General features: G+C 44.5%; 3 protein-coding genes across 3 annotated transcripts in view; 2 read left to right on the plus strand and 1 right to left on the minus strand.

The window, feature by feature from the left end:
• Nucleotides 1-4,555: 4,555 nt before the first annotated feature.
• On the plus strand, nt 4,556-12,121 carry eif6 (eukaryotic translation initiation factor 6). Its single transcript, XM_040116120.1, has 7 exons — nt 4,556-4,663; nt 4,942-5,078; nt 5,707-5,792; nt 6,103-6,278; nt 7,571-7,747; nt 8,983-9,167; nt 10,838-12,121. The coding sequence occupies exons 2-7, from the start codon at nt 4,972-4,974 to the stop codon at nt 10,845-10,847; spliced, it is 741 nt and encodes a 246-aa protein (XP_039972054.1). The 5' UTR covers nt 4,556-4,663; nt 4,942-4,971; the 3' UTR covers nt 10,848-12,121.
• Nucleotides 12,122-13,490: 1,369 nt separating this feature from the next.
• On the minus strand, nt 13,491-25,934 carry map1lc3a (microtubule-associated protein 1 light chain 3 alpha). The gene is made up of 4 exons (XM_040115743.1): nt 25,693-25,934; nt 22,903-22,958; nt 19,254-19,360; nt 13,491-16,179 (listed from the first exon to the last, which is right to left on the minus strand). The coding sequence occupies exons 1-4, from the start codon at nt 25,730-25,732 to the stop codon at nt 16,017-16,019; spliced, it is 366 nt and encodes a 121-aa protein (XP_039971677.1). The 5' UTR covers nt 25,733-25,934; the 3' UTR covers nt 13,491-16,016.
• ssuh2.1 (ssu-2 homolog, tandem duplicate 1) overlaps nt 16,947-26,304 on the plus strand; it is a 36,579-nt gene continuing 27,221 nt past the window's right edge. The window contains exons 1-2 of the mRNA XM_040115736.1: nt 16,947-17,257; nt 17,535-17,649. Coding sequence (XP_039971670.1) covers nt 17,583-17,649 — 67 coding nt within the window. The 5' untranslated portion in view covers nt 16,947-17,257; nt 17,535-17,582. The remainder of the gene's footprint in view (nt 17,258-17,534; nt 17,650-26,304) is intronic.

Genomic DNA, 26,304 nt, shown 5'->3' on the forward strand with positions numbered 1-26,304 from the left:
GCGATTGGCTCGGAGCGTCGACCCCCGGTGTTGCGCGAGGAGAGAGGAGGGAGGACGGCGACGGCTGCAGTTGCTATGCAGGTTACTAGGGGGGGAGGAGAGCGCAGAGATTTTTTTTTCTTTTAAACGTTTCCTTTGCTTTGGCTCGTGCATGAGCAAAGAAACGCGCGCGCGAACACTAACACACACACACACACACACACGCTGAGCATCTCGCTTAAAAACATCAGTGTCTGCGAAGCAGCTGGTGTGAAGAGGCGGCGTGAAGATACCTGATGCAGACCAATGTGAGTCTGTAGAAATCAGGCGGGAGCAGCGGTGGAATAAGGTGACACGTTGTTTGCTCCTCTGGCTTTGAGCTTCAGCAACATTCAAACGGAAATAAAATGATGGAGACTGCGTTAAAGCGCCAACACTCAGCTTTAATACGAGTAGGTTTACGTCAGTTACATCACATTCACGCGTTTGGCAGACTCTTGTATCTACGTTGAAGTAAGCACTAAGTATTTCAATCTGTTCATTAAAACAAAGTACAAGGAGATCAGGTAAAGACGTGCACAGTAACTGCTAGTTGGGCACGTTAGAGGCTCTGATACCATGTGGTGGCGCGTTCCAACATTGGGCATCAATAGAGAAAGAACTGTGGGAGATGAAGCCCTTCAGACACATAGTACCCACGTTAGAGGGTTTCAAAAGTAATTGGACAGATATATATCAAGTAAAACAAAATCATCACATTTGACATTTGGTGGAAAATCCTTTGCAGTCAGTGACTGTCTGAAGTCTCGGACCCACAGACAGCAGCAGACTCTTTGTATCTTCCCCTGTGATGCTCTCCCTGAGCTTCAACGCAGTCTCCTTCAGCTCTGGTCTGGTTTTCGCCGAGTGGACTGCAGCTCAGTGGGACTGAGATCAGGCGGCTGGCTCGGCAGGTGGAGGGTATTCCACCTCTTCGCCCTGAAAAGCTCTGTGGTTGCTTTGGCCGTATGTTTAGGATCGTTGACCTGCTGAATGATGGATGGATGGATGCATTTGACCGAAACTGATCACGCAGAATGCTCCTTTAAACCTCCGCATTCGTCCCGCTGCTTCCTTCAGCAATAAAATCATCAGTACAAGCCACCGGGCCAATTCCCCCGACCGCCGTACATGACCAGCCCATAACGGAGCCGCCGCCATGTTTGACAATGAGGTTGTGGCTTTGGGTCATGAGCTGTTCCTCTTTTTCTCCACGGTTGTCCATCGAACTTTGCTCCAAACCTGTTTTTTTACAGATGACTCTGTAGATTTCAAAAATAATAAACAGAATCAGCGAAACTGGCAAAACAACCACAACGTTTTACACTAAAGGTTACGTTTCTTATATTACATCTCCTCCTAATCATCCCACCGGCAGCTACCTCCAGTAAACTGTGTGTACGCCTGGTCTGAAGTCTGCCTCAGGTGACACATTCTTCTTTTATAAATACCAGTTTCCGTGTGGAAAATGACGTATGCGTGGTTTTGTGCGTACGCATCCTTTACACATCTGTCCCCTGGACATGGACTTTTTACACATTTACATTTATACCCTGCGCGATTCATTGATTAATAAAGAAATAATTGTCAGATTAATGAGAGAATAAGTGTTAGTTGCAGCCCTAGTTTAATATACACATGCAATAATCTATAAATTATTCATCGTTGTCAGGTATAAAACTACACAGGTTGTATACTGTGCATAGAGGAGTAGGCTGTACATGTATATACTGTCCATAAACCATGTACTGTTTGTAGATAAAGTAAATTATTACATTATAATATTTATTCCAGCACTCTTGCAGTCAGCGGTGGAAAGTGATGATAATAACCTTTATTTATAGGAAAACCTTTCAAAACACAGTCACAGTGTGCTTTACATTGGAAACAAGGAATAAAAGTCATAAAAACACGAATCTGAAACAAGATAAATACTTAAAACAATTACAACAAATATCATCAGTTGAGAAAAAGCCATAAGATAAAAGTGAGTTTTAAGAAGACATTTCTGTCTTAGGTCCTCACGTAGGGAAATCCACAGCTGGGGGGCCGGGACAGCGGAGGCCCAGTCGCCTTTAGGGACAAGCTGAGATTCTGGAACCGTATGTAGGGCCCCGCCGGAGGATCTCAAGCAGGGACCAGGCTCAAAGGGAGTCAGCTGATCACAGATATAGGCAGGCGCCTGGCCATTCGAGGCTTTAAAAACAAGCAGTAAAAAAGTTAAATCAATTCTAAAACTAGCAAGGGTCGGTGTGATGTGGTCGCTTCTCTGAGAACTTGTTAAGAGCCTAGCGGCAGCGTTCTGTATCTGCTTCTGATACCAGAATAAAGGGCGTTGCAGTAGTCCAGTCTGGAGGAGATAAGAACACGGATGACCTTTTCTAGACCCGCAGAGGAAAGGAAGGACCTGGTCTCGGTTAAATGTCTCAGGTGGACAAAGCAGGATTGTACAACTGTGGTCACCTGACTGTCAAAGGAGAACTCGGAGCCAAAAAAACACATCAAGGTCACGGGCCCGTTTTTTTAACATTATTAGTTAAGACACACAGACCAGATGAGAGATTGTTAATGCTGCTTGAGCTGGGGCCAAGTGGTGTGATTATAATTATTTCTGATTTGGAGTCATTCAACTGCAGGAAATTACTGGACATCTAGTTCTTAATTTCATCAAGGCAGGACATAATAGATGACACATCTGTAGGACCAGTACCTTTTTTGGAACATACTACGTGTATCTTCCACATAGCAATGGACGTTTCTACGCATGATTTGGCCCAGGGGTAGCAGGTATATAGTAAATAAAAGGGGACCGAGACTAGAACCCTGTGGGACCCCACAAAACAGGGGAGCAGGAGAGGAGGAGGCATCTACTAGCAAAAGAGAGAGGGACCTGTTAGACAGATGTGAGATAAACCGATCCACAGCCACATCACTGATGCCAACATAGTTTCTCAGGCGGCTGATGAAGACATTGTGGTCCACGGCGTCAAATGCTGAGCTGAGGTTAAGAGGAACTAAAATGGACAACAGGTCGGCATCAGCGGCAAGCATTAAGTCGCTGGTGACCTTGACCGGAGTGGTTCCAGTGCTGTGCAGGGAGCGAAAACCAGACTGAAATGTTTCTAAAGTGTGATTATTGTTCGTAAGAGAAATCCATTGTGTGGACTTCGTTTTTTTTTTTTTTTCTAAAAGATTGTGAAGGTGCAACCGTGCGTCCCAGGGTTGACAGAGAGACTTCACCGAAAGCCTTCACGTCTCTCTGGAGAGGGTTCAGCTGGCCGGCTAAGTGGGGGAGCAGTCACGGGGTTTATGGTTTTAGAGAGAATTCTGGGACTATGGCCCTGTTTAGCGATCGGATGCAAGGGAATCCGTGCCTTTATCCTTCTTCCATTTCTGTTCTGCCTTCCTTCATTGTCTCTTTAAATTCCTAATTTCTTCACGTAACCACGGTAGCAAAGAGGAACTAAGTACAATTACTCCAGTACTGTACTTAAGTACAATTTTGAGGTTCTTGTACTTCACTTGAGTATTTTTATTTTATGCTACTCTATACTTCTGCTCCACTGCATTTCATATTTTTTCTCCACTACCTTTATCTGGCAGATGCAGCTACTAGTTACCTTTCAGATTAAGACTTCACATATTCTAATCTTATGAAATACAAAGCACTGTTAAAGATTAAAGCTTTGGCTCACAACCATTTTGTCTGATTTCCCTTTTAAAACTCCCAGATGGTTTCATTTGATGAATTGTGAAATTGTTCGAGGCCCAAATAGGTAAAATGATACAAATTTTTCCTCCCTTCATCATCTCACGACCCCTCAGACGCTTTGCTCTAAGTATTTCTTCCATAACATTTACTTGTGTATTGTAGCGAACTCTATAGTATTTTTTAATTATTTTTTTGGTCTCACTTCTGTTGTGTTGTTGCCACATTTGTTTTATTATGTTTTGTCAAGCCAAAGACAGATTTCCACTCTGGGGGGACAATAAACTTCTATTCTATTCTATTTCACTGGAGAGAGACGACACTTTGGTGATTGTGAAACATTTGTCTCTAATAAATTGATTGTTTGTTTGTTTTTTTTACATTAAAAAAAAAAAGTTATTTATTTATTTAACTTTATTGAAAAACATCAAATCCAGACTATATCAACATATAAACACGTATTGAACAAAAACAGGAAACAACGTGCCAGGAAATCACAACCTTTTTTTTTTTTTTTTTAGCAACTTTATTTGTCCACAGACAGGTAACATTTAGAGCCAGAGGTGAACAACAAGACTAATAAGAAACTAGGCCTACATATTAAATCAGGTAGGTACATTAAAAGAGAACAAATCAATAAAAAGATCAATTAAAAAATGTAAAGTTGAAAAATGTACAACGAGGAAAACAGATACAAAGTTCTAATGAGAACTGGAACAAGTCTTAAATCGGTTTAACTGACGCGTTAGTTCATATTTAATACAAGAGACAAAAGTGTTTGTCGTTAAGTCGTTAACCGTTTTTTTTTTTTTTTTTTTTTAACTTTTATAACGTGTGGAACGTCGTTACGTCACCACGTTCAGCCTGAAACGGAAAAGGGCACGTGGGGTTGAAGGAACCCACCACGCACGTTTGGAGGCTACGAAACTTTCTCCGGTAATTTCTCCTCTTTCCACCGAATCCCGGAGGTTATTTCGGGGCAGACTTCACTGCGTGTTCGGTCCGAGCTGCTCGTCGCGGAGACGCGCGTTAACCCCCGACGGCTCGTCTCTCTGGCGGCCGGACGCGGGACCGCTAGGCTAGTCATTTAGCCGGCTAGCTGCGTTCAACCCGCAGCTAATCTGCCCAACAGGCTCTTGGTGCGGTGTGCCGAGATGGAGCTCGTGTGTCTGAGGTGAAAGCTGAGCGTTTGTCCGTGTTTTCTGCCGTTTCAGGGTCAGCAGCGAGGCCTCCTCTCCGTCGTCATGGCTGTCAGAGCGGCGTTCGAGAAGAACAACGAGATCGGCTGCTTCGCCAAACTCACCAACACCTACTGCCTGGTGGCGATCGGAGGCGCCGAGAACTTCTACAGGTGAAGGTTTCACCCAGTTTCACCCCGGTGACTGGGCTCGGACGGCCGCGGTAGCTCAGCTCAGTCCGACCAGTGCGGGGACCAGACCTGATCCTCTGCCCCTCGGTGGGGGAGGTCAGGTTATTTCTCCTGCTTATTCCCTAGAGGCGACGTGGTTGGGACGATTTAAAGAGGGTGGGTGGGAAATGGGAAATGGTTGAATCCTTTTATTCTGCATAAGTTCTGCCCTTTCAGAAGAGATGGGGAATATCTTTATAAGCCAAACCTCATAAAGAGAATCTGGAAAATGAAAGTGTCCTTCCGCACAGATGAACATGCAGTACGTACAAGGTAGAAGATGATACTGCACTTCATGAGTCATGGGGATCTCCTCTAAAACTCACAATGATCCCCACGCAGCCCCCTCCGTTTAACTGTGATCTCAAATGTTTGAGCTGCCGCGTGCCGCTCGCCACCACCCTCAGCAGTTTATTTGGGTTGGAAGAAAAGCCAAACTAATCATAAAAACGAAGCTTTGATATAGAGGACAGCCTTTTGTCTTCTGGACCGGCGGTGCGTCGACAGGCCGCTCCGGAGAGAACAGGCAGTCCGGTTTAACAGCGATTGGTTTGCGCTTGTGTGCCCGCAGTGTGTTCGAAGGGGAATTGTCAGAAACCATCCCAGTGGTTCACGCTTCCATAGCAGGTTGTCGCATCATAGGGAGGATGTGTGTGGGTGAGTAATGCTCTGGAACACACACACACACACACACCTGCATGCTTCTTCCGTCTGTTTCCTCTTTCATCCAGCTTCTGGAAAACTTCACAGCACATTGATCCTTTACAACAACTCCTGTCTTTATCTTTTTGATTTTGATCTCTCTCCTTGTTTTTGTAAAAAAATGTTCAGCACACTCGTCTCTTCTCGTCTTCGCATCAATGCAACACACCAGACAGAAACTAAAGCTCAGATTCTGAAACAAAAAACATCACCAGCACAGACGCTTTTGCGTCGCTCACGTCGGCTCTGTCTGTCCTGTGATCAGGAAACCGTCACGGTCTCCTGGTGCCCAACAACACGACAGACCAGGAGCTGCAGCACATGAGAAACTGTCTGCCAGACACGGTGAGGATCCAGAGAGTCGAGGAGAGGCTGTCTGCCCTCGGTAACGTCGTCGCCTGCAACGACTACGTAGCGCTGGTCCACCCCGACCTCGACAGGGTGAGACAGACACACACACTCCTGAACACCTCAGCTGACAGTTGTTTATCCACATGCGCTTAATCAAGCTGAGGCTAACTTTAATAATCTAATCATTGTTTGTCATTAATCAAGTAAAACATCAAACATTTCCAGGTTTAATCTTCACAAGTGTTCCTGCTTTTCTGTTTCATATCATCACGAACTCAGTTGTCGTGTCTTTTTGGCTGAACATTTGAAAATTTAGAAACTCAACAGTTAGAAAGTAAGTAAGTAAAAGAAAATGCAGCACATTTTAAACACAACAAGAATTTGGAGGGAATGGCCAAACAGGAGTAAAACAAAATACAGAAACAGTATAGGACCTGTTGAAGTACAGGCAGGAGTAATGTCCAGAACTTCAGTCTTACTCAGTTTTTCATACATCTTCTGGTGCACATGCTCAGACACATCATCAGTGTTGTTTCGGGCCTTACAACGGACACGTTCGTCCGGACGACCCGGTGTCCAGGTGGCTTTCTCCTGACCCCACGGGTCACCCCCTTTCAGCCCGAGCCATCTAGACGCTTTCTCTGCCGGTTGTTGATGGCTCTTCTCCTGCTCCTTCCCCCTCCTCCTGAGGGAATGACTTACAAACCCCCGACAGCCCACCTCCGCTGGCACGCACCTGGTCCTTCACCGGCTCCCTGTACTTCACCCTCTCCTCCCGGGGCACAGTTAGCTCCAGTAAGACGAGCTGTCTTGTGGGCTCAGAAACCAAGATGAGGACCGGATGATATGTGGTGGAATTTTCAGTTGCTTCTCCGGGTCATCACCCAGTCTCGACCAAACCAACAGAGCAGTCCTTGGGTTGGGCAGCACTTTTCTTCAGCTGCTGTCCCCCCTTGACAAACACGATCGTCCTGGCTCTAGTGTGGGCGTATCCGCTGTTGCTGATTCCCTTGCCGATTGCCTCAGCGATGGTCTTGAGGACCCTGTCGTGCTGCACCGGATGTGTTTGAGGGTCCCTTGCCTTATCAGTATTCAGTTGTAGAAAGTTAGAGGCCGTCCAGTCTTTGATGGCAGCAAGTGCAGCCAATCCAGATCGTTATTTCAGGACTAAACGAGACCCACAACTGGGTGTCATCGGCGTTGAAACGGTGAATAACGTGGCCGAGGGGTATCAGGTACAGACTGAATGAAAGTGAGCCAGACGGGACCCCACATGACATAAGAGCTGGGGAAGAACTAAAGTTATCAACCTGTCCCTGAGCTTGTCCAGTAAAATGGTGTGGTATAACATTCTGTCTCTCTCTCCCCCGCCGTCCGGTCAGGAGACAGAGGAGATCCTCGCAGACACTCTGAAGGTGGAGGTTTTCCGTCAGACGGTAGCAGAGCAGGTCCTGGTCGGCTCCTACTGCGCATTCAGCAACCAGGGAGGCCTGGTCCACCCAAAGACGTCTATAGAGGACCAGGACGAGCTGTCGTCTCTGCTCCAAGTTCCCCTAGTGGTGAGTGTCCTGGGTAGTCTGCCATCACATCTTTATGCTCCCAGGGTTGGACAGCTACACTGTCCAGAAAAAAAACCATTGTCCCTCACACTCAGTGTGAGTGTAAGCAAGTAGAATATTTTTGAAACAAAGGAAACAGCAAATGATGATCTGTCAACATGACAAAACAGCCTAACTCTCAAGACCAGACAACCAGTCCTGATATGGTCGAGTCAAAACTGAGTCTTTTTTTCATTCAGATTAGAAATGACACAACTATCTCTGCAGACAGTGAACAATACATTTGCTCTTATCAATTCTAAGTAACTTTACTAAGTTTAGACAGTTTCTTTCTTCAGTGGAGAAAGTAACCATTCCGGCGACCGGCCGGGCATCTCAGCAGCCAGTAGCCTGAGTCCTGAGATGACCGGCGGGGCGATGACCATCCTCATCCCAGGAGAAAAGTTGTAATCTTATCAGCCCCTTGGTGATGTACCACCGGCTCTGGTGTCTCCATAGCTTTTGATACATGATATGATTCCTTCGGGAAGATAAATCTTGGTCTCAGAGCTGAAAGCTGGTATTTATCGCTGCCACATTAGTTTGTCCGAAGGTCGCGTCATGTTTTTATTGGACAGTTTAACAACAGAGCTGCTCCGTGGAGTTTTGGCCTGTTTTATATGTACAGACACATCAACACATTTCAATGAAAATCAGTAAAAGTACATAAAATGGTCCACTGTCAGTTAGGTTATTTCTTCTAACAATAGCAGAAGTCTTTCTGTTGAGTTGAGATTATTGTCCAGGTCCAGTTGTGTTGAAATGTAATCTCCAGAGCTGCATGAGGCAAGTACGCCGCTGTCCCTGTTACAAATACTCCTCCCGTCCTGGGGAGTTTGGACGTGGATATTTACCACAATCGCCATCTTAGTTTAGCTTTTACCGATTAGCACTTAAAACAAAACAAAAAACAAACAGATGAAGCTGATGTGAAAGTCATTAGTTTAGGTCATAAACCAAAGTACCGGACAAATAAAAATGTTGACAAATCAGTGGACCACCAAAGTAAACTCGTCCTGAGGGTGAGCGTGAATGTGCGAAGCAGCGTTCACAGCAAACCGTCCAGTAGTTGTTGGGAAGTTTCCGTCTGGACCAAAAGAGGTGGACTGACTCACGTTGCCGTCCCCGGAGCGATGCTGCCGCAGCGGCTTAAGTCAAATTTTGTGTGCGCCAGTAAAGCTAAACTTCCTGTTCAGGCCGGGACGGTGAACCGGGGCAGCGAGGTGATCGCGGCGGGGATGGTGGTCAACGACTGGTGCGCGTTCTGCGGCCTGGACACGACCAGCACCGAGCTGTCCGTCATCGAGAGTGTCTTCAGACTCAGCGAAATGGCGCAGCCCTCCGCCATCGCCACCAGCATGAGGGACTCGCTGATCGACAGGTGAGCAACACACACACACACACACACACACACACACACACACACACACACAGGGCTCCAAATTTTTTTTTTTTTATTTTTTTAAAAGAAAAAAAGAAAGGTGTTTTTTTTTTTTTTTTTCAACCTGTTTATTTTTGTCTCAGGTAGATTCCACAACTCATCATTTTTCATTTGCACACCTTAACACTCAATCTGTGTTTTTTTACACAAGTTCACACAGGAATGATTGTAACGCTCAACCTTCAACACTGGTGGGATGGACTGACTCACAGTACTTGTTTATCACACACTGCTCCTCACTTACATGCCAACACACACTAACACACGCACAGACAGACACTGTATAAAATTATCGTGTGGGATGTTTTTCTTCTTTCTCACGGCACAAAAAATGTCTCTGCATTTGTGCATCTGTTCGTTTTATAACTACTCAGCACTTGCAGACTAGTTAAACTCGTACTCCTTCTAGAAACACACGTACACACACACACACACACACACACTCGGACCAGACATGATTACCTGTCCTGTTACTTCACACTGCATGTGGTGTTGAAGCCGCTTTGTCTCCTCCGTGTTTACTTGATCTTGACTCAGTTTGTGATTCAGACCTTCAGATCCCTTTTTAGGGATCATGAAAACCAGTATAAGTCGTTGCCCTAAAATGTGTCCAGGTTTAAAAGTACTTCAGGTGGACGCATCCCGTTGGTAATGTGTGTCATTCATTGAGTAAATGCTTATGGGAATAGTTCAGCATTTTGGGAAAATGCACTCATTTGCTTTCTTACCAGGAGTTAGATGTTCAGATTGAAACCACCCTCAAGTCTGTACAGTAAACATGAAGCTGCAGCAGGCAGCCAGTCAGCTTAGCGTAAAGGCTGGAAATGAATGGAAACCGCTAGCCTGGCTCTGTCCAGCAGTCACAACATCCACCTACCAGCTCCTCAAAAGCTCACTGATAAAACGTTACATCTTGTGCGTTCATTCCGTACAGAACTGTATATAATTCTGACACAAACCCACAGAGAGTTATCCCCCGACTCTGCAGTTCACTTTGGCCCCACGTTCTGGTTTTCCGGCCCGCTGCTGTACTGCTCTGGTTCACTCTCACCGCTCTCATAGCGTCGTTTTCCGCCGCAGCTGGCAGATGTTTTCAGAGAAACATTCAGAGAAGCATTTAGCAGCTAAAGAGCCAGATGTTTCCCTCAGGAGCTGGTGGAGCCCAAGCACAGAGCTAAAAGAGAGGGAGTAGTGGACTTAGATTCATCAGGTGGACACAGACACCAGATCCAGATGAATCATTGTGTTGTTCTGTATCAGCTGTTCGCTAAAAATGACATCAGATCGGCTCAGTTTCCTGGAAAATGGCAGATTTTCAGTGGTTCTGTTATGATGCTCCAGTAGTTTGCATAAGAATCCTTCGCCCACCCGCAGCTTCACATCTTTCCACAGAAACGGCAGCATTGGTGTGTATTTTGTGTGTGTTCTTCTCTGCCTCCCTGCTTTCCTCATCTCCCAGCAGCTAAAATCGATCATCTCCCAGTTTTCATCCCACTCCTGATATCCTGTTTAATCTGAAACCAACTCTTATATGCAGGAACAGTGAGCCATTAAATGTTGTTTCCCTGTGGCTTCAACCACCCCCTCTCCTCTGCTCTGTCTCCCATCAGCATGGCGTAAGACGGCGTTGAGGAGCCCTGCTGCGGTTCGCCCGGTCTCACATGAAGCCACCAGGCTGCTGGACCTCATTTCTCAACTTAAATCCACCCCCCTTCCCCTCATTCAGAAGTCCCGGCTCCGACCTGAAGCTGTATTACTCCTTTGCTCTAGTGACCTCAGTCATTTTTTAGATCAGCTTTCTAAAAAAAAAAAAAAAAAAAAATCCTATCCGTTGAGACGGGTTCAGCTCCGCATTCACCACCTCACCTTACATTTTGACTGGGACTGGTGGAGATAATTGGTTGTAGTTTTTCAAGGCAGAGGCTGTTTGCTGAAGGCCTTCTGTTGCAACAAGGACAAATGGTGCAGATTTGGTGGAGGAAATCAAACTGCCTGAAACTATATTTACAATTTCCGCGTCTTCTTTTTTTTAACCAAACTAGTAGAAATAAGGTTTCAAGCTTTCTACCAGTTTGGATAAACCATAAGTGACCAAGGCTTAAAAAAGTTAAAAATCAAATCTATTTCTGTGCCTCTATCATTAATAACGTGTCTAAACTCTGCCGGTAGGAGCCTGTGGATTCTGGATGTAATTCTTAATCCTAGTGGGAAACTGACGGTTGCCTTGACAGAGTCAACTCCCATAATGCTTCAGCAACTGTTGAGGCCAAACTCTGACGGGTGACGGTGCCCCAGCAGGCTGTCACTAGAAGTCGGCCAGGAAACTCGTTCCGGTCCCTCACTCTGTTGCCTGCAGCTGTAAGGGATTCCCATCAACACACAGCCACCTCAAAACTGCCAAACTGTATCACCATCCCAAATATCAACAGTTATCTGATGCTTGGAAGAGCGTAACCCACTGTTGCTTTCGTCGAGGAAACTGTAAGAAAAAAAACTCAAAACATCAATTTAAAAGCAAGGCCGTCGTCGAACCTGATAGTTATCTGAACGAGTAGCTTCCTTTTTTCAGGTCTGAAATCACTCGATATATTGAGATATTGTAATTTCCACTAAACTGCCAGTGTACCGAGGTTGATATGATTGAATATACACAGGAAGTGCGATTTCAGTGTCAGTGGTCTCGTATGTAATGTTTATACAAAGGGCAGAAAAAGCAGCAGATGGAAGCGGAGGTAGATGTTTCTCCTCAGACTGTATGAAATGAGACAGATTGTGATCTGGAAGACTCCAGTCTTTCTGTAACAAATCAAGGCCTGTCTGGTGAACTGTGATATTTCTTAACCAACGATATGTGACATCTGTCTTGTAAAATAAAGTAAATTGCCCTCTTTTTACCGGTTCAGTGTTTTCTTTGGAGGCGTCTTGAAAATCCAGTGGGATCAGAACTAGTTGCAGTAAAGCCGAAAAAGGTCAATCGGTTGATTGATACAAAAATAATATGCATCTATTCTGACTGGAGATTAATATTCTATTTATTTTTTAATTCTCCACTATTTTTGCTCAATGAGAACGCTACGGTTTCTCAGGTTCCAGCTTCTCAAAGTGGGAGGTTTGCTGCTTCTCTTTGTCACAGTTCACAGTGAACTGAATCCTTTGGGTTTTGGACTTTTGAAAGGATGAAACGAGACATTTCAAGATGTAACTTTGGGCTCCGGGAAGGTGCGATGGGCATTTTTCACCATTTTCTGACATGTTATGGACCAAACAATCCATTACCTGAAAAAAAAAATCAAAGGGCAGAATAATCGATAATTAAACTAATCATTATTTGCTGCCCTAAATTGCAGCTCACGTGAGAACAAAAAGTCTTGGTTGGATAACTAAGGGAAGTATGGGAGCCATGGCAGAAAGTAAATATACATCTACTCAAGTCACGTATTTTAGTACAATTTCGAGGTACTTATACGTAATGTTTATATTTTATCCTACTGTATAAGTCACTACATCTCAGACGTGAACATTGTACTTTTTACCCCAATAAGCCTTTTGTCAGTTTATCGATAAGCCAATAATATACAACATGTATTTTACGCTTTGTTTATAAATCTCAAAGTGTTCAGTTTGACCCGCAAAATAAAGTGGTGTCTGGTTGGGGCCCTTGTATGTTTCAGATGTCTGTTGTTAGCAACTGTTCGAGGCCCAATGAGGTAAAATTATCCATCATTTCTCCAAATAAGGAAATATTCAAGAAAAGTCCAAAAAGTAAATATAAATGAATGTGTCAGAATTTTTTTTATTTCCTCTTGTTAATCATCTCACGACCCTCAGGTTGGGATCAGAGTGGACTGAACTCTCTCCCTGTCTCTGACGTAGCTAAAGCAGCTCCACCTGGAGCGGCTCCAGCAGTAAAACGCTGCCGAAGCTTGATCATGTTAAATGTAATAATCCATCAGTCACATGACGTTTTACCACCTGAGTAGGATTTTGAATTCAGAACTTCTGCTTGCAATGGAGCTTTTTCTTTTTCCTTTTTTTAAAGCGTTAATGTTTTGATTCTTGAGTAAAGCATCAGAATCCACCTTCCACCACTAAAGGGAACCGCATCCTGCTAACGCCTGCTGGTCTTCTGTGTCACCTCCTGGAAAACAGAAGACACCATCTGACAAAGCAGCAAATACACATGAACATAGGCTGAGCCCATGAAGAGCTGTCCGTCAACCTCCAGGCCCCGTCGGTGCAGCACGCAACAGACAAGAACAACAGTTTAAAGGCAACTTTTTTTATTTATTTATTGGCAAATGCTTTGAATAAGGTTGTAGCAATGCATCTATGTACACCCCTCCAAATAGTGACAATGTCAGAAAGCCTAAAGGAAACACACTTTGTAATACAGCTCGATTATACGATCGTTTATACGCACACAGTTTTTTGTTTGTTTCAAACATACACATACACTTATTTTCAGTTTTTGGTTTGGGAAACATCTAAAAACACTTGGTTTTTTTTCTGAATAAAACAATACAATTATATCTATAGCGTAAAATCAATATACATTTATAAAAAAAAAGTCAAAACATGCAAGGTTTGTAGTGCATCATAACCTTTTTTGTCTATAAAGTCTTATTAAACAAAGGCAGACAGACAAACGTACGGATAAAGAGCAGCGGCGCTCTACAGAAGAGGAGCAGATACAAAAAAGATAATTATATAGATACAGTAATTCCTAAAAAAAACTATGCCAACTCTTTTTTTATATTTGTATTAATTTATGTGCAAAAGAAGCTCATTCATTTCCTACATTAAATACACTTTATTATGTATAATGCTCAATTCTATGCTACCATGACACACGGAGCAATCTTATAAGCTCTGTAACACGAGGCCAAGAGGAGACAAGGCCCTCACAGTGGAGAAACGATATTAAACCAGGGTCTTAGTTCGCCTCAGTTCAGCCGAAAAGCTCTTCTGGGATTTGGGATTTGATTACGTCTTGGCTTCCAGCACAGGCTTCGTCAGCGTTGCTCAGTATACAAAATGGGACCATTTTATTGGCCAAACGGGGAAAAAAAAAAAAAATCCCCCAGCGTGTCGAAACAAAAACATCCTGTCCTGTAATCATCCCAGTGTAACTGCTCGTGACCCCTTGTTTGCCACCGTGGAGACAGTATCCCCTCCCGTGCTGCCACTCCTGAGCAACAGTGTCAGTTTCAAGCTTGATGACTGCTTGCTTTCGAAAATTCTTCTGTCCTACATTCGTGCTTTCTACTCTAGGAAACACAATCCTTCCGAAACAAAGCAAACCAGGCATGAAAAGCGAGCCGGCATCTAACTTCACGACTGTTGAAACAGAGAGCGTCCCTCGTGCTTTCGTTCAAACGACTGCCCGCAATCCACCGGATAGGGCTTTAAATCAGCTTCACCTGACTGGTTGTTCGTGACATTAAACGTGGTTAAATGTGGGGGAGCCTTGTGCAGGAAGGAAGGTGAGTGGTGATACTAAGGTGTATTGTGCTTACGGGGCAAAAAGACATAAACGTCGGCCTGTGAAGAGCGGCTGCCAACGTGCTGTTGACCTGCCGGACCGGATGTAGCAGCGTGTGGCTAAGTTCTGTACATTACAATAGCTTTACAGAGGAGGGGGTGGAGTAGTGTTGCGGGCAGACCACCGGCACCGCAAAGACAGATGGTATATGATTTAGCGCGTTGCCCAACAGAGCTTCTGTTCTCACGTGTCTTTCAAACCTGCGAGGGCGTGACGGGACAAAATATTGCACGTGTAAAATTACCGTAGATGCTAATAACTTCACCAGGATTACGGTCACTTTTAGCCCGATTGTCAGCTACTCGGTAGCCAGTAGCGAGTTGGCAAGTTGAGCTTCAGGCTGACGGTAAATGTATGATTAAAACAAACTCAGAACTAGTTATACAACACAGACTAACCTACAGATAGTATTCAAACAAAAGACAAGAATTAAAAAACTAAAATGTGAGTTAAAAAAGTTAAAAGGTAAAACAACAATCACTACGAAACCTATCCTCTAGCTTGTACTACTGCCGTTGCAATGATGAGGACGTAGACCGACACAGCCAATTACTGGGTAGTTTTGAACCAGACGGCGCCGTGCTGCGTTGTCCCCTCCGTACGCATCGGAGGCGTTAAACTCTCAGCGGCATCGCCGACTTCATCGGCCAAGCTTCAGATTACACCCTGAACTCTGACCGGCTTGCAAGCGACTGCCCGCTTTCAAGTTTAGCTCGTCTGACACATGTATTTGTAGCTTCAGGGGTGAAAATCAATCAATCAGTGGCGCTCGTGTGGAACTTTACAGACAGCTTCCAAACTCCACAGTCATCGGTTGGTTTGTCCCACCCCTTCCAAATTAAGAGACCTACGTCCACGTGAGACCAAAAAGCAGGACCGAGAGATAAAATAAAGCAGTCAGAGCTGTCACAGGTATGATCCTGAGATCCAACTCTGAGGGCAGGAAGGACACGCGGGGTGTCCTCTGGCTTTTGTAGCTAGTGTTGTACTTACTGACCAATATGAAAAAGGTGCTCGACTATGACAGAGAGGGACGAGGGGTGTCTGTCACATGTGCACTGACTGACTGGGTGTTGCTACGTGGGCCTGCAATGTGACAAAGTGGAGAGGATCGTGGAGTTTGGTGGTTTCTGGTCGGTTCTGACACCACATACCTCTCTTTTCCCCTCAAGCGCTACCCCCCTCTACCCTCTCCCCCCAAATCTCCCGGCACCTGAAGACGTCCCTCCCCTTCCCCCTCTCCCTCCCTAGCAGCCGAAGGTCTCCTGCGAGGCGTAGACCATGTAGAGGAAGCCGTCCTCGTCTCTCTCCTGCTCGTAGATCTCGGAGATGGGCGTGGACACCGACACCATGCTGTGCTGGTTGACCAGCAGGAAGAAGGCCTGCGTGGGGTTCAGCTGCAGCCGACGCCTGGCGGGGCAGGGTGAGGGTGAGGATAATGCGAGAGACAGGAACAGAGAGGGTGGATGACGCACGTTCAGAACTTTCAGGAAAAGAAACAAAACAAAATATTCTGCTGTCTTTTGGGACAAATTACCGCTGTTTGCACTTTTCTGTTTCCCTGTTTTTTCGAGATGCAGCCGTTGCTATCAACTGTCTTTTAAAACTCCACAGGACAAATTTTGATCAGCCAAAATCAAAGAGCAGTCCGGCAAAGATCTTTCATCTCTCTCATCCCTGTGGTATCATTTGCCGTAGGAATCAGAGACTGACTGAACTGGTAAATGTGCTCACGTTCACACACCACAAGGGAGTGGGCAAATGTGTCCCACGTGGAAAAAACCCTGCTGATTTGTTAAATAAAATATTTAATTTCCGCATAACAAAACTAAACCAAATCAACAGAGACCTGAGCTCGGCGGAGCCATGTATTTGTATTTGCAGGAGTCACGAGATGTCCTCCTCAGGTAAATGTGTCCCGGTGAGCTCTGATAAACCTGAACGTGATTGCGGTCTGACGGGAACTCGAACAATGTGGCAGTTACCGGAAACACGGCACAAAATTAGGCGCTTGGCCACTTGCAAAAATTGCAAGTGTGGGTATTGTAATGGACCCAGTCTTGAGCCTGGTACGTTGTTCATTGACACGGTGACTGTGTGAGTGACACGCCCGGGAGCCAATCAGACCAAAACTAAGGCCGATGACTGAGCGAGGACAGAGAGGTTCTGACCAATGGGAGAGCAGCGAGCAGGTGCTTCAACATGTGCAAACCAACACACACACACCTGTTTGCGAGCTCCCACGTGAGCAGAGGGGGAACCTGTGTATTTAGGCCAACCTTGTCTAAATTAGAGGGTTTGGAACGTATTGAACATAACTGGAAGCCGGACAAGTGGATATTGTTGCAGGAGCAGTTGGAGAAGTTGCTGTGGATGTTTTAAACAGCTCACTGTCGGGATCCTTTATTTACCAACAAGACTTGAAACTGACTTCGGCGTCGTGCTCCACGAGGAGTGAAACCACAGCCACGTTTCTTGCCTACAGCGGGTGAGTGTTCGAAACTCCAGAGATTGACTCTGAGCGCGATATTGCTTAAAATTTCAGGATTTCTGGGTAGGGTCCCTACATTTCAAACTTGGTTAATTGGAACTGTTGCACAGTGAGCTTCAGTGTCCATTTATTGACCATGATCCATCCACGTTTTATTGGTGAATACGATGAAATTAGGGGGATGACAAGGCCTAGGGTGAATACAGCCACGTTTCCATTCACAGTCTAATGTAACGTCCCTCACTATTGGCTGCTTTTAATGTTGGTGTTCCAGGAATTAAAGCTTCTTTGACTGTTGCCACTTTCCACAACTTAACTGTAAATGAAAGAGGAGGCGTCCACTTTAACCTGCTACCGACAGACTTCCCGATACTCGTGGCGGCTACAAGGTTAGTGGTGGAGCTGCCGTGATCAGTCGATCGACAGGCAGCTATTTTGATAATCAAATGGTCATTTTAGTCATTTTTTTAAGCAACACTGTCAAATATTTGCTGTTTCCAGCTTCTCAAATATGAGGATTTGATGCCTCTCTTTATCACACATGATACCAAACTGAATATCTTTGGATTTTAGACTGTTGGTCGGAATAAAAAAGACGTGAAGATGTTACCTTGGTCTTCAGGAACTTATAACAGGCATTTTTCACTATTTAATGTAGTTTTGTAGACGAAACAATCGTTGCAGACCTAGTTGGTTGTATCTTAAAAAGTATCCAGGTTGCCTTTTTAATTCCTACAGCTCATCCAAAAACTCCAGAGTCAAAAAAGACTCCTAGGACTGCAACCAACAATTATTTTCATTATCGAAATTAATCTGCCATTTCTTATATCAATGAATAGCTTATATCTCAAAAATAACCAAAAATGGCAGTTAAATTTTCCCAGAGCTCTATCCGATGTCCTCTGAGCGCTCGTTTTGTCCGACAAAGTGTACAAAACCCAAAAATATTCAATTTGCAATGATAAAAACCCAGAAAAGCAGCAACTCCTCACATTTCAGAAGCTGGAACCAGCTAGTGTTTGGTTGTTGCTTATTATTTTTCCGTTAATAAAGTAATTGATTAACTACCACGACATATTGTGAGTTATAATTTAAATACAGTACATTCAAAACTGTACAAAACTGTATTAAATGCAGTTGTTTTTCATTTGATTGGTGCATCAATGTAACATTTTTCATATTGGAGATCACGGAACTAACTTGAATTTATGTGCTGAAGCATTTCATTTCATTTTCAAAACAATGTAAAAAAGATATATCTCACAATTTTTCGTTATCACTTCAGGTTTCAGCTCCGCTCTCATTTTTAGCTCACTTTCTCAAGTTTCACCTCCTCTCAGTCTCCTCTTTCCCCCCCTCGCCTTCCACCCCATTCCTTGATTTTTGGGTTAGTGCTCGTTGGCCCCAACTTTTCTCAGTTCTAGAGAGGGATCTACAACATGCCGACCATTTCATTTGAATTAATTGCGATGAATCCATCTCCTGTGTACCTCTTATGGCTGATTTACATCACCAGAACATTTGCTTTTTATATTTCTGCCTTATCAGCGTTTATGGTTATTAATGATCAACAACCCTGTCGACCCCCAACAGATATATTATGACATTTCTGAACGGTGAGAGAGTAATTTACTGCCCATTATTCTACAACTGAATGTACGGTGTGTCTCCATTTTTCATCCCTTTGGTTTTGGAAAAGCAGTGCTTGTAAACAAACTCGTCAGCTGCGGCTTCTGCAAGAGGCCAAACACACACACGCATACTTCAACGGATTCCTTTGGTATTTAAAACACTCCAAGACACACGCGTTCTGACAGACAGCTCCGAATATAAACCTCATACCAAACATACACCTCCCTGAACTTAACCTATGCTGGTATCAAATTCAGTAACCTATTATAACTTGCTGTGTGTGCGTGTGTTAATGTTGGCGCAGTGTCCTCACAAGTATGGGTTTCAAAACGTGTTTGTGTGTGTGTGTGTCTTTGTTTACCTGATGATCTTAACCAGCTCGCTCATGTTGACGTGGTCAGGTACCAGGAACTTGGTCTTGTCCAAAACGGGCAGCTGCTTCTCTCCCTTATACCGCTCAATGATCACCTGCAGCAGCCACAAAACACACCACACTGTCAGCCCGCCTGTCGGCCACATGCAGTCGTGTAAAGAAACGTAGGCACCCCGGGGGTGAAAGGAAGTAAATACAGCCCATGCGGCAAACAGACATTAAAAAAAGTAGCCTCTCTTCAAATGTTAATGCTGTTACTTTTTATTTGAAAAAAATCAAACAGTGATTGTCTCATGTGCAAAAGTTTGGATACCCCATCTGCTTGTAAAGCCTCAGAGCTTGTAAAGAGATATCAAAGCGCTTCCAGCTTGAAATGTCATTAAGAAATGGCAGTTAAGGGGAACTGTGGAAGTCAAGACAAGATCAGGACCTGCAGGAAGGTTTAGCTGCTACAGGAGTGGTGGGGCACCATTCTACGCAAACGGGGTCTACAGGGAAGAGTCGTCGGAAGACAACCTTACCTGCCACCTCATCCCCGAAAGTCAACGTCTGAAGTCTGCAAAGCAACATCTGGATAAGCCAGAGTCGTTATGGAAACAAGTGCTTACAGATGAAGTTCAGATTAAGGCCTTCGGCCACAGTCAGGAAATGTGTGTTTGGAGGGGGAAGAAAGGAGCAGCATTTGATGAAAAGAACAACGTGTCAATGTTCAACACGGGGGTGGAAGTATTCTGCTTTGGGGGGTGTGTGGCAGCCAGTGGCACAGGAAACACTGCACAGGCAGAGGTAAGAATGGATCCCACTAAAAATCAGCAAATTCTGGAGGCAGATGACCTGCGGTCAGTCAGGAAAGTCAAGGTGGTGACAGAATAGCTTCTACAACATTAAACCAGTCCAAGAAGCACAAGCTGAAACATCTGGGAACAGCCTTCACAGCCCCCTGACCTGAACATCACTGAAAATCTGTGGGTAGATTTTAAACCTGCTGTCTGTGCAGGACAGACGGAAACGTCTCAGAACCTCAAGTGATCTGCAGGAAGAGGCTGAAAATTCATCAGTCAGGAACAGAAAGACTCTGGGTTGTTCCAGAGTCCTGACTTAGTAAGGTGTCCATACTTTGGCACATGCCACAATTACCCTGAATTTCTTTTTCTCTTTCTGAAGTTAATGAAATCAAAAGTAACAGAGCATGAACATTTGGAGAAATGCTCGTGTTTAATGTCTGTTTGCGGCAGGGTTTTACTTCTTTTCACTTCAAAAATCCACAAAAATAGGAAATTGGTCCGTGGATGCCCAACATTTGCATACAACTGTAGTATTTCCTACATTATTTTGTAACAACCAGTGGTGGGATGTAACAAAGTACATTTACTCAAGTACTGCACATACTCTAAGTTGAGGTACTTGTACTTCCATTATATGCTACTTTGCTTCTATTCCACTACAGTTCAGAGGCAAATATTATGCTTTTCATTCCACTACATTTATTTGATAACTTGAGTTACTCGGCAGATTGAGATTGACAATACAAAAGTTAATCAGTAAATTAATTAGAATGTATTATTATATGTTAATATAAAAGACTTTATTGATCCCAACTGGGAAATTTACTTGCTACCCAGCGGTATATAAAGACATTAAAATCACACTCACAATAACATTACGGTTGATTTTGACTGACGGATCATTATTATCTAAGTGACTTGTACCAATGTAGCTATTGGTATTGTTAGTGGCAGAAGCAGCAGAGTTTTGTTTCATCATTGTGATTTTCCTGATATATGTATTAGAATCCTGTTACCAATATTTTTTTAAAGTAAATACTTTTGGGGAAAAAACCAAGTTAGATGCACATATCACTGTCACTATCATATCTATCTGCTTATTATAAAGCTACGGCCAGTAGCCGGTTTACTTAGCTTAGCCCCTCGTAAAATGACAAACAGTTGCTTTTGCTCTCTGGTTTTTCTTTCCGTATCTCTGATATCAGAGGGATATCACAAGTAGTTCGTTTACACTCTACAAAAGCAGGTGTGAACAGGAAAACTAGAAAATGGCAGGCGACCTAGTAGACTGAGGAGCACAGGTCTGATGGATGATCAGAAAATCATTTGCATGGTGAAGAAAAAGCCCTTTATGACTGCACAGCAAGTCAAGAACGCTCTCCAGGATGTAGCCGTACATGTTTCCTCGTCAAAGATCAAGAGAAGACTTTATGACCAGAACCTCAGAGTTCACGACAAGATGGAAAAAAGAGAGGCCAGGCTGCAAAAAGAAACCAGTAGAGGTCTGTAACCCAGTTCGATTGACAGACGAAACAAAAATCAACCTGTAATATAAGAAACGTAACCTTTAGTGTAAAACGTTGTGGTTGTTTTGCCAGTTTCGCTGATTTTGTTTATTATTTTTGAAATCTACAGAGTCATCTGTAAAAAAAAACAAAACAGGTCTGGAGCAAAGTTCGATGGACAACCGTAGAGAAAAAGAAGAACAGCTCATGACCCAAAGCCACCACCTCATCTGTCAAACATGGCGGCGGCTCCGTTATGGCCTGGTCATGTACGGCGGTCGGGGGAATTGGCCCGGTGGCTTGTACTGATGATTTTATTGCTGATGATTTTGATTTTATTGCTGACAGCAGCAGCGGGACGAATGCAGAGGTTTAAAGGAGCATTCTGTGTGATCAGTTTCGGTCAAATGCATCCATCCATCCATCATTCAGCAGGTCAACGATCCTAAACATACGGCCAAAGCAACCACAGAGCTTTTCAGGGCGAAGAGGTGGAATACCCTCCACCTGCCGAGCCAGCCGCCTGATCTCAGTCCCACTGAGCTGCAGTCCACTCGGCGAAAACCAGACCAGAGCTGAAGGAGACTGCGTTGAAGCTCAGGGAGACCATCACAGGGGAAGATACAAAGAGTCTGCCGGTGTCTGTGGGTCCGAGACTTCAGACAGTCACTGACTGCAAAGGATTTTCCACCAAATGTCAAATGTGATGATTTTGTTTTACTTGATATATATCTGTCCAATTACTTTTGAAACCCTCTAACGTGGGTACTATGTGTTTGAAGGGCTTCATCTCCCACACAGTTCTTTCTATATTGATCCCCAATGTTGGAACGCGCCACCACATGGTATCAGAGCCTCTAACGTGCCCAACTAGCAGTTACTGTGCACGTCTTTACCTGATCTCCTTGTACTTTGTTTTAATGAACAGATTGAAATACTTAGTGCTTACTTCAACGTAGATACAAGAGTCTGCCAAACGCGTGAATGTGATGTAACTGACGTAAACCTACTCGTATTAAAGCTGAGTGTTGGCGCTTTAACGCAGTCTCCATCATTTTATTTCAATTTGAATGTGCTGAAGCTCAAAGCCAGAAAAACAAAAAATATGTAACTGTACAACTACTACAAAGTATAAAACACACCATTCAGCCACAAAAACAAACAAACAAACAAACAAACAAACAAACAAAAACAGTGACTGTTCTTTAATGTTGTGGCTGATTGGTGTACATGGCTGGGCATACAGATTTTTGACAGGCTACATGGGTCACCAGCGTCTGCACTGTGGTGCATTAAAGAGCAATGAAGCGTGGTGTGTGTTGAAATCAGATTTGAACAGCAGCTTACAGGGATCTTGTTGGGGTGCTGCTCACGGATCTGCTGGACCTCTTTGCACCGGTCAGCTGTGGGCAACAAAAGACACAATTTGTAAACAACAAGCCTAACTCAAAAATACACTTTCAACTCATCTTTACCATGTATAAAACTGTGAGTCCTCTTTAGCCTTTTCAGTTCAAAATGAACTATGTAGTAATACCGAGAGAGAATGCTTTATTAAAACATACTGTGTATCTATTTGGGGACAGAGGAAAAAACAAGCTCAAATGCATAATTTAAAACCCCCGGAGGAGAGAAATTTGTTAAATCATGTCACTATTTCTGGCTCATCAAATTAGTTTCTTTCAAGTTAAGTTGCCTGAGCTGTTCACCACACAGAAATAAATAACCACAATACAAATAAAAAATGTGTGAGCCTTGTGCAAGTCTAACACTTAGCCGAGGGTGTGTAATCACTCCTTGACCCCCTTAATCCTTCCCTAAAAAAAAAAAACAACAGAAAATATGTTCATTAAAAATAAAATATGTCCCATGTCCCATCCCTCCTGATGGACACCCTGCATGTTTGGACTGTTTGCCCAAAATTAATTTCTGGCACTGGGTTTGGTTTCTGTCAGAAAGTGCATGGGGAAGCGACAAACTGCACGTTCAGATGAAAATAAAAAAAATGTCTCCCAGAACAGCAGTGAGCCGGTGTTGTGTCCAGACACAGCTAGACTCCTTAATGATGGCTGATCCTGCCGGTAAAAGACATTTTTTGTGTCACATTATCCACGCCCTGCCAGCCACTGGGAATCGGAGGAATGGACTGGTTGCTGTTGTCGCCGTCTCTGATCTGTGATACTTATTATATTCTCCAACGCAATGCCTCCTCCTGGTTGTCTACACCTTCATTCGTGATGTAATGTGTGAATGCAGTGAGAGATCACAACTCTCTGGGAATCATTTATCAGTCAGGTTTTTTTTCTTTTTACCAGTACATGCTATACAAGCCAATAAACATGCATTAAAATGTGTAGACTTTGTGTCTTTGAGTGTCCTTTTCCCTTGTTGTAAATTAACTGTTCATTTACATTATTTCCCATCTTTAAATATAATTTGTACATTTGTGAATGTCACCTAGAATTTCTGCAGCATTCCCCTCCGTTACAGTACCTGCTTTTAGCTCTGCAATGTTTTTACCACCTCACTATTTAATTTTCCAACACACACTGGCCTCTCTAAATACCGTACTGCCCTATTTCAGGGGGGGAAAATAAATAAATAAATAAATAAATAAACTTGGGTTATTGTTTAAACACTGGCTGGGTTCAAAGCTCAGATAGCACCGAGGAGCAAAGAGAGGCGTGTGAATGGTTTCTTTGTTTGGGTCAGGGGATGTTTTTCTTACACTGAAAAGGGAATGGTCAGCGCTAATTATTAGAATACAAGGGATTTAGTAACAGATAGTGAGGGTTTACTCTGCAGATCAAATCTGAATGCTATCCCAAACGAGATAATCCAATATTACTCTCTTGATTTGGGTTTAATTCCCTTCCCTGGCTTTGCATCAAAATAGTCGGTGCCCCACCTATTACTCGTGTATCCATGTCCTTTAAACAAATACTACTTTCAGAGCTGGCTCTGTTATTGCTGCTATCAAAAGAGTGAACAAAACACCTTATGTTTTGTGCCAAGACCCAAAGAGGGACGTCAGTTCCTCAGCCCGTGTCCCGAGTTTTGTCAAATATTTAGCACGTAATGTATGTGTGGTATCAGGCCTGCAACCCCGAGTTTTTTAAATACTACCTTGTAAGTAACCAGTAAGTAAACCATATGACCCAGCTAGTTAACTCAACATCTGTTTACTCGGGTCAAGGTCTTTGATTGTTACACAATACCACAGTAACGTGTATCAGTGTGACAAACAGCAATGAACCACGTATCAAAACAGGTCAACGGGGCCGGCTAGTCACTATGAAACACAACCGACTTTGGTATCTTGACTGTACGATCTTTACGAGGAGGTTATAAGCAAATGCGACGACGGTAACTGGGGAATTTTCCGTCCCAGTCAAGACTGGTGCTTATCCCATGTTCCTCTGTGTGGCTGGGAGATTACGCAATGGACGGAGCCCGGGCTCCTCCCTACCCAGCGCAGGGGCCGTCGCTCGGCCTCAAATTACAGCATAAATCACGGAACACGTGTACTGGGATAATGTGTCAGCACATGTTGTTTTCCTTTTGAGCAAACGCGAAATGTTAGCTGCTTACATAGTCCACCTAGCTTATCGAGGTTGTTTTGAAAGCTTGGCAGTGGCAGGCCCGGCTAGCTTCGGGGCTCGAGAAGCTAGCGTGACAGTGACCTAGATGGCTTTAGTGCATCGAGAGCCACAGAGAGAACCTGCAGGGGAAAAATACACAATAATAATCACGACAATCACGGTCTTTAGTTATAGGGCAAAAGGACACTGCCCGTAACGTTACGGCGTCGATGACATTCAGTTACATTTGACGTTGTTTTATTTTATTTTTCCTCTAGATTTGCGTCTATAAACCAGCCAAAAAAGAAATAGTGTCTCAACATGTCGCCCGGAGGCTTCTCTCGATGTGAGCCATAAAAACGGCGGTTTCAAGCCGCCGTGGAAACACCAGCGACGGCTGCGTTATTGTAGCAGACAAGTCACCACCGTGTAACTACACTTGTCAGCAGACGGGGTGAGCTAGGTGGCTAACGGGCCGGCTAGCTGCCCAGCTCCCCCCGCTCAGCAGCAGTTGCCAGGCGGCTAGCCGCGCGACGCCGCCTCGGCGGGCTCTTACCGAATGTCCTCCTTTGTTTGAAGGGTCTGTCGGACGGCATCTCTGTCGGTGTTGCTACACGGTTATAGCCTAACGAACACGCAGCGCGGCTGCTTATAACGCAAAGCCCCGGGGTCAGGACGAAGCTGTAAAGGTGTCGGCGGAGCGTCTCCCGTCGTCTCTCCGGTCAATCTGAAGCCAAAACAGCTCGCGACAAACAAAGCAGGCAGAGCGAGGCGCTGACGTCACCCGCCGCCTTTTTAAAGGGGACGTCCGCCGGTTTTTACTGTCCGGCTTTCTGCGGGACACCGGCATCCACCGGGGCGTTCGCCTCGGGGCGTGTGAATGATTCCGCCCGGGCTACTAAATCTCGCCGAGGGCTCTAAAAGGTATTCGGTCACGGAAGGCCAACCGGGCACGGGCCCGTGGCCCCCCCGCACGAACCGTTCGTTAATATCTCTTGTCTGAGAGTCGCGGTGCTTGGGTTGAAGACCCAACACGACCGGTGGGAGACAAACGAGACGCGAAACGACAACAAAGAGGCACAAATCGACCAAAGAGAGGGACACAAAACGGGCACAAAGGGACAAATTAAAAAACCATAGATACAAATGACCAATAAAAAAAACACCG

The sequence above is a fragment of the Xiphias gladius genome, chromosome 21 (genome assembly GCF_016859285.1).
Source record: "Xiphias gladius isolate SHS-SW01 ecotype Sanya breed wild chromosome 21, ASM1685928v1, whole genome shotgun sequence".
NCBI classification, from domain to species: Eukaryota; Metazoa; Chordata; class Actinopteri; order Istiophoriformes; family Xiphiidae; genus Xiphias; species Xiphias gladius.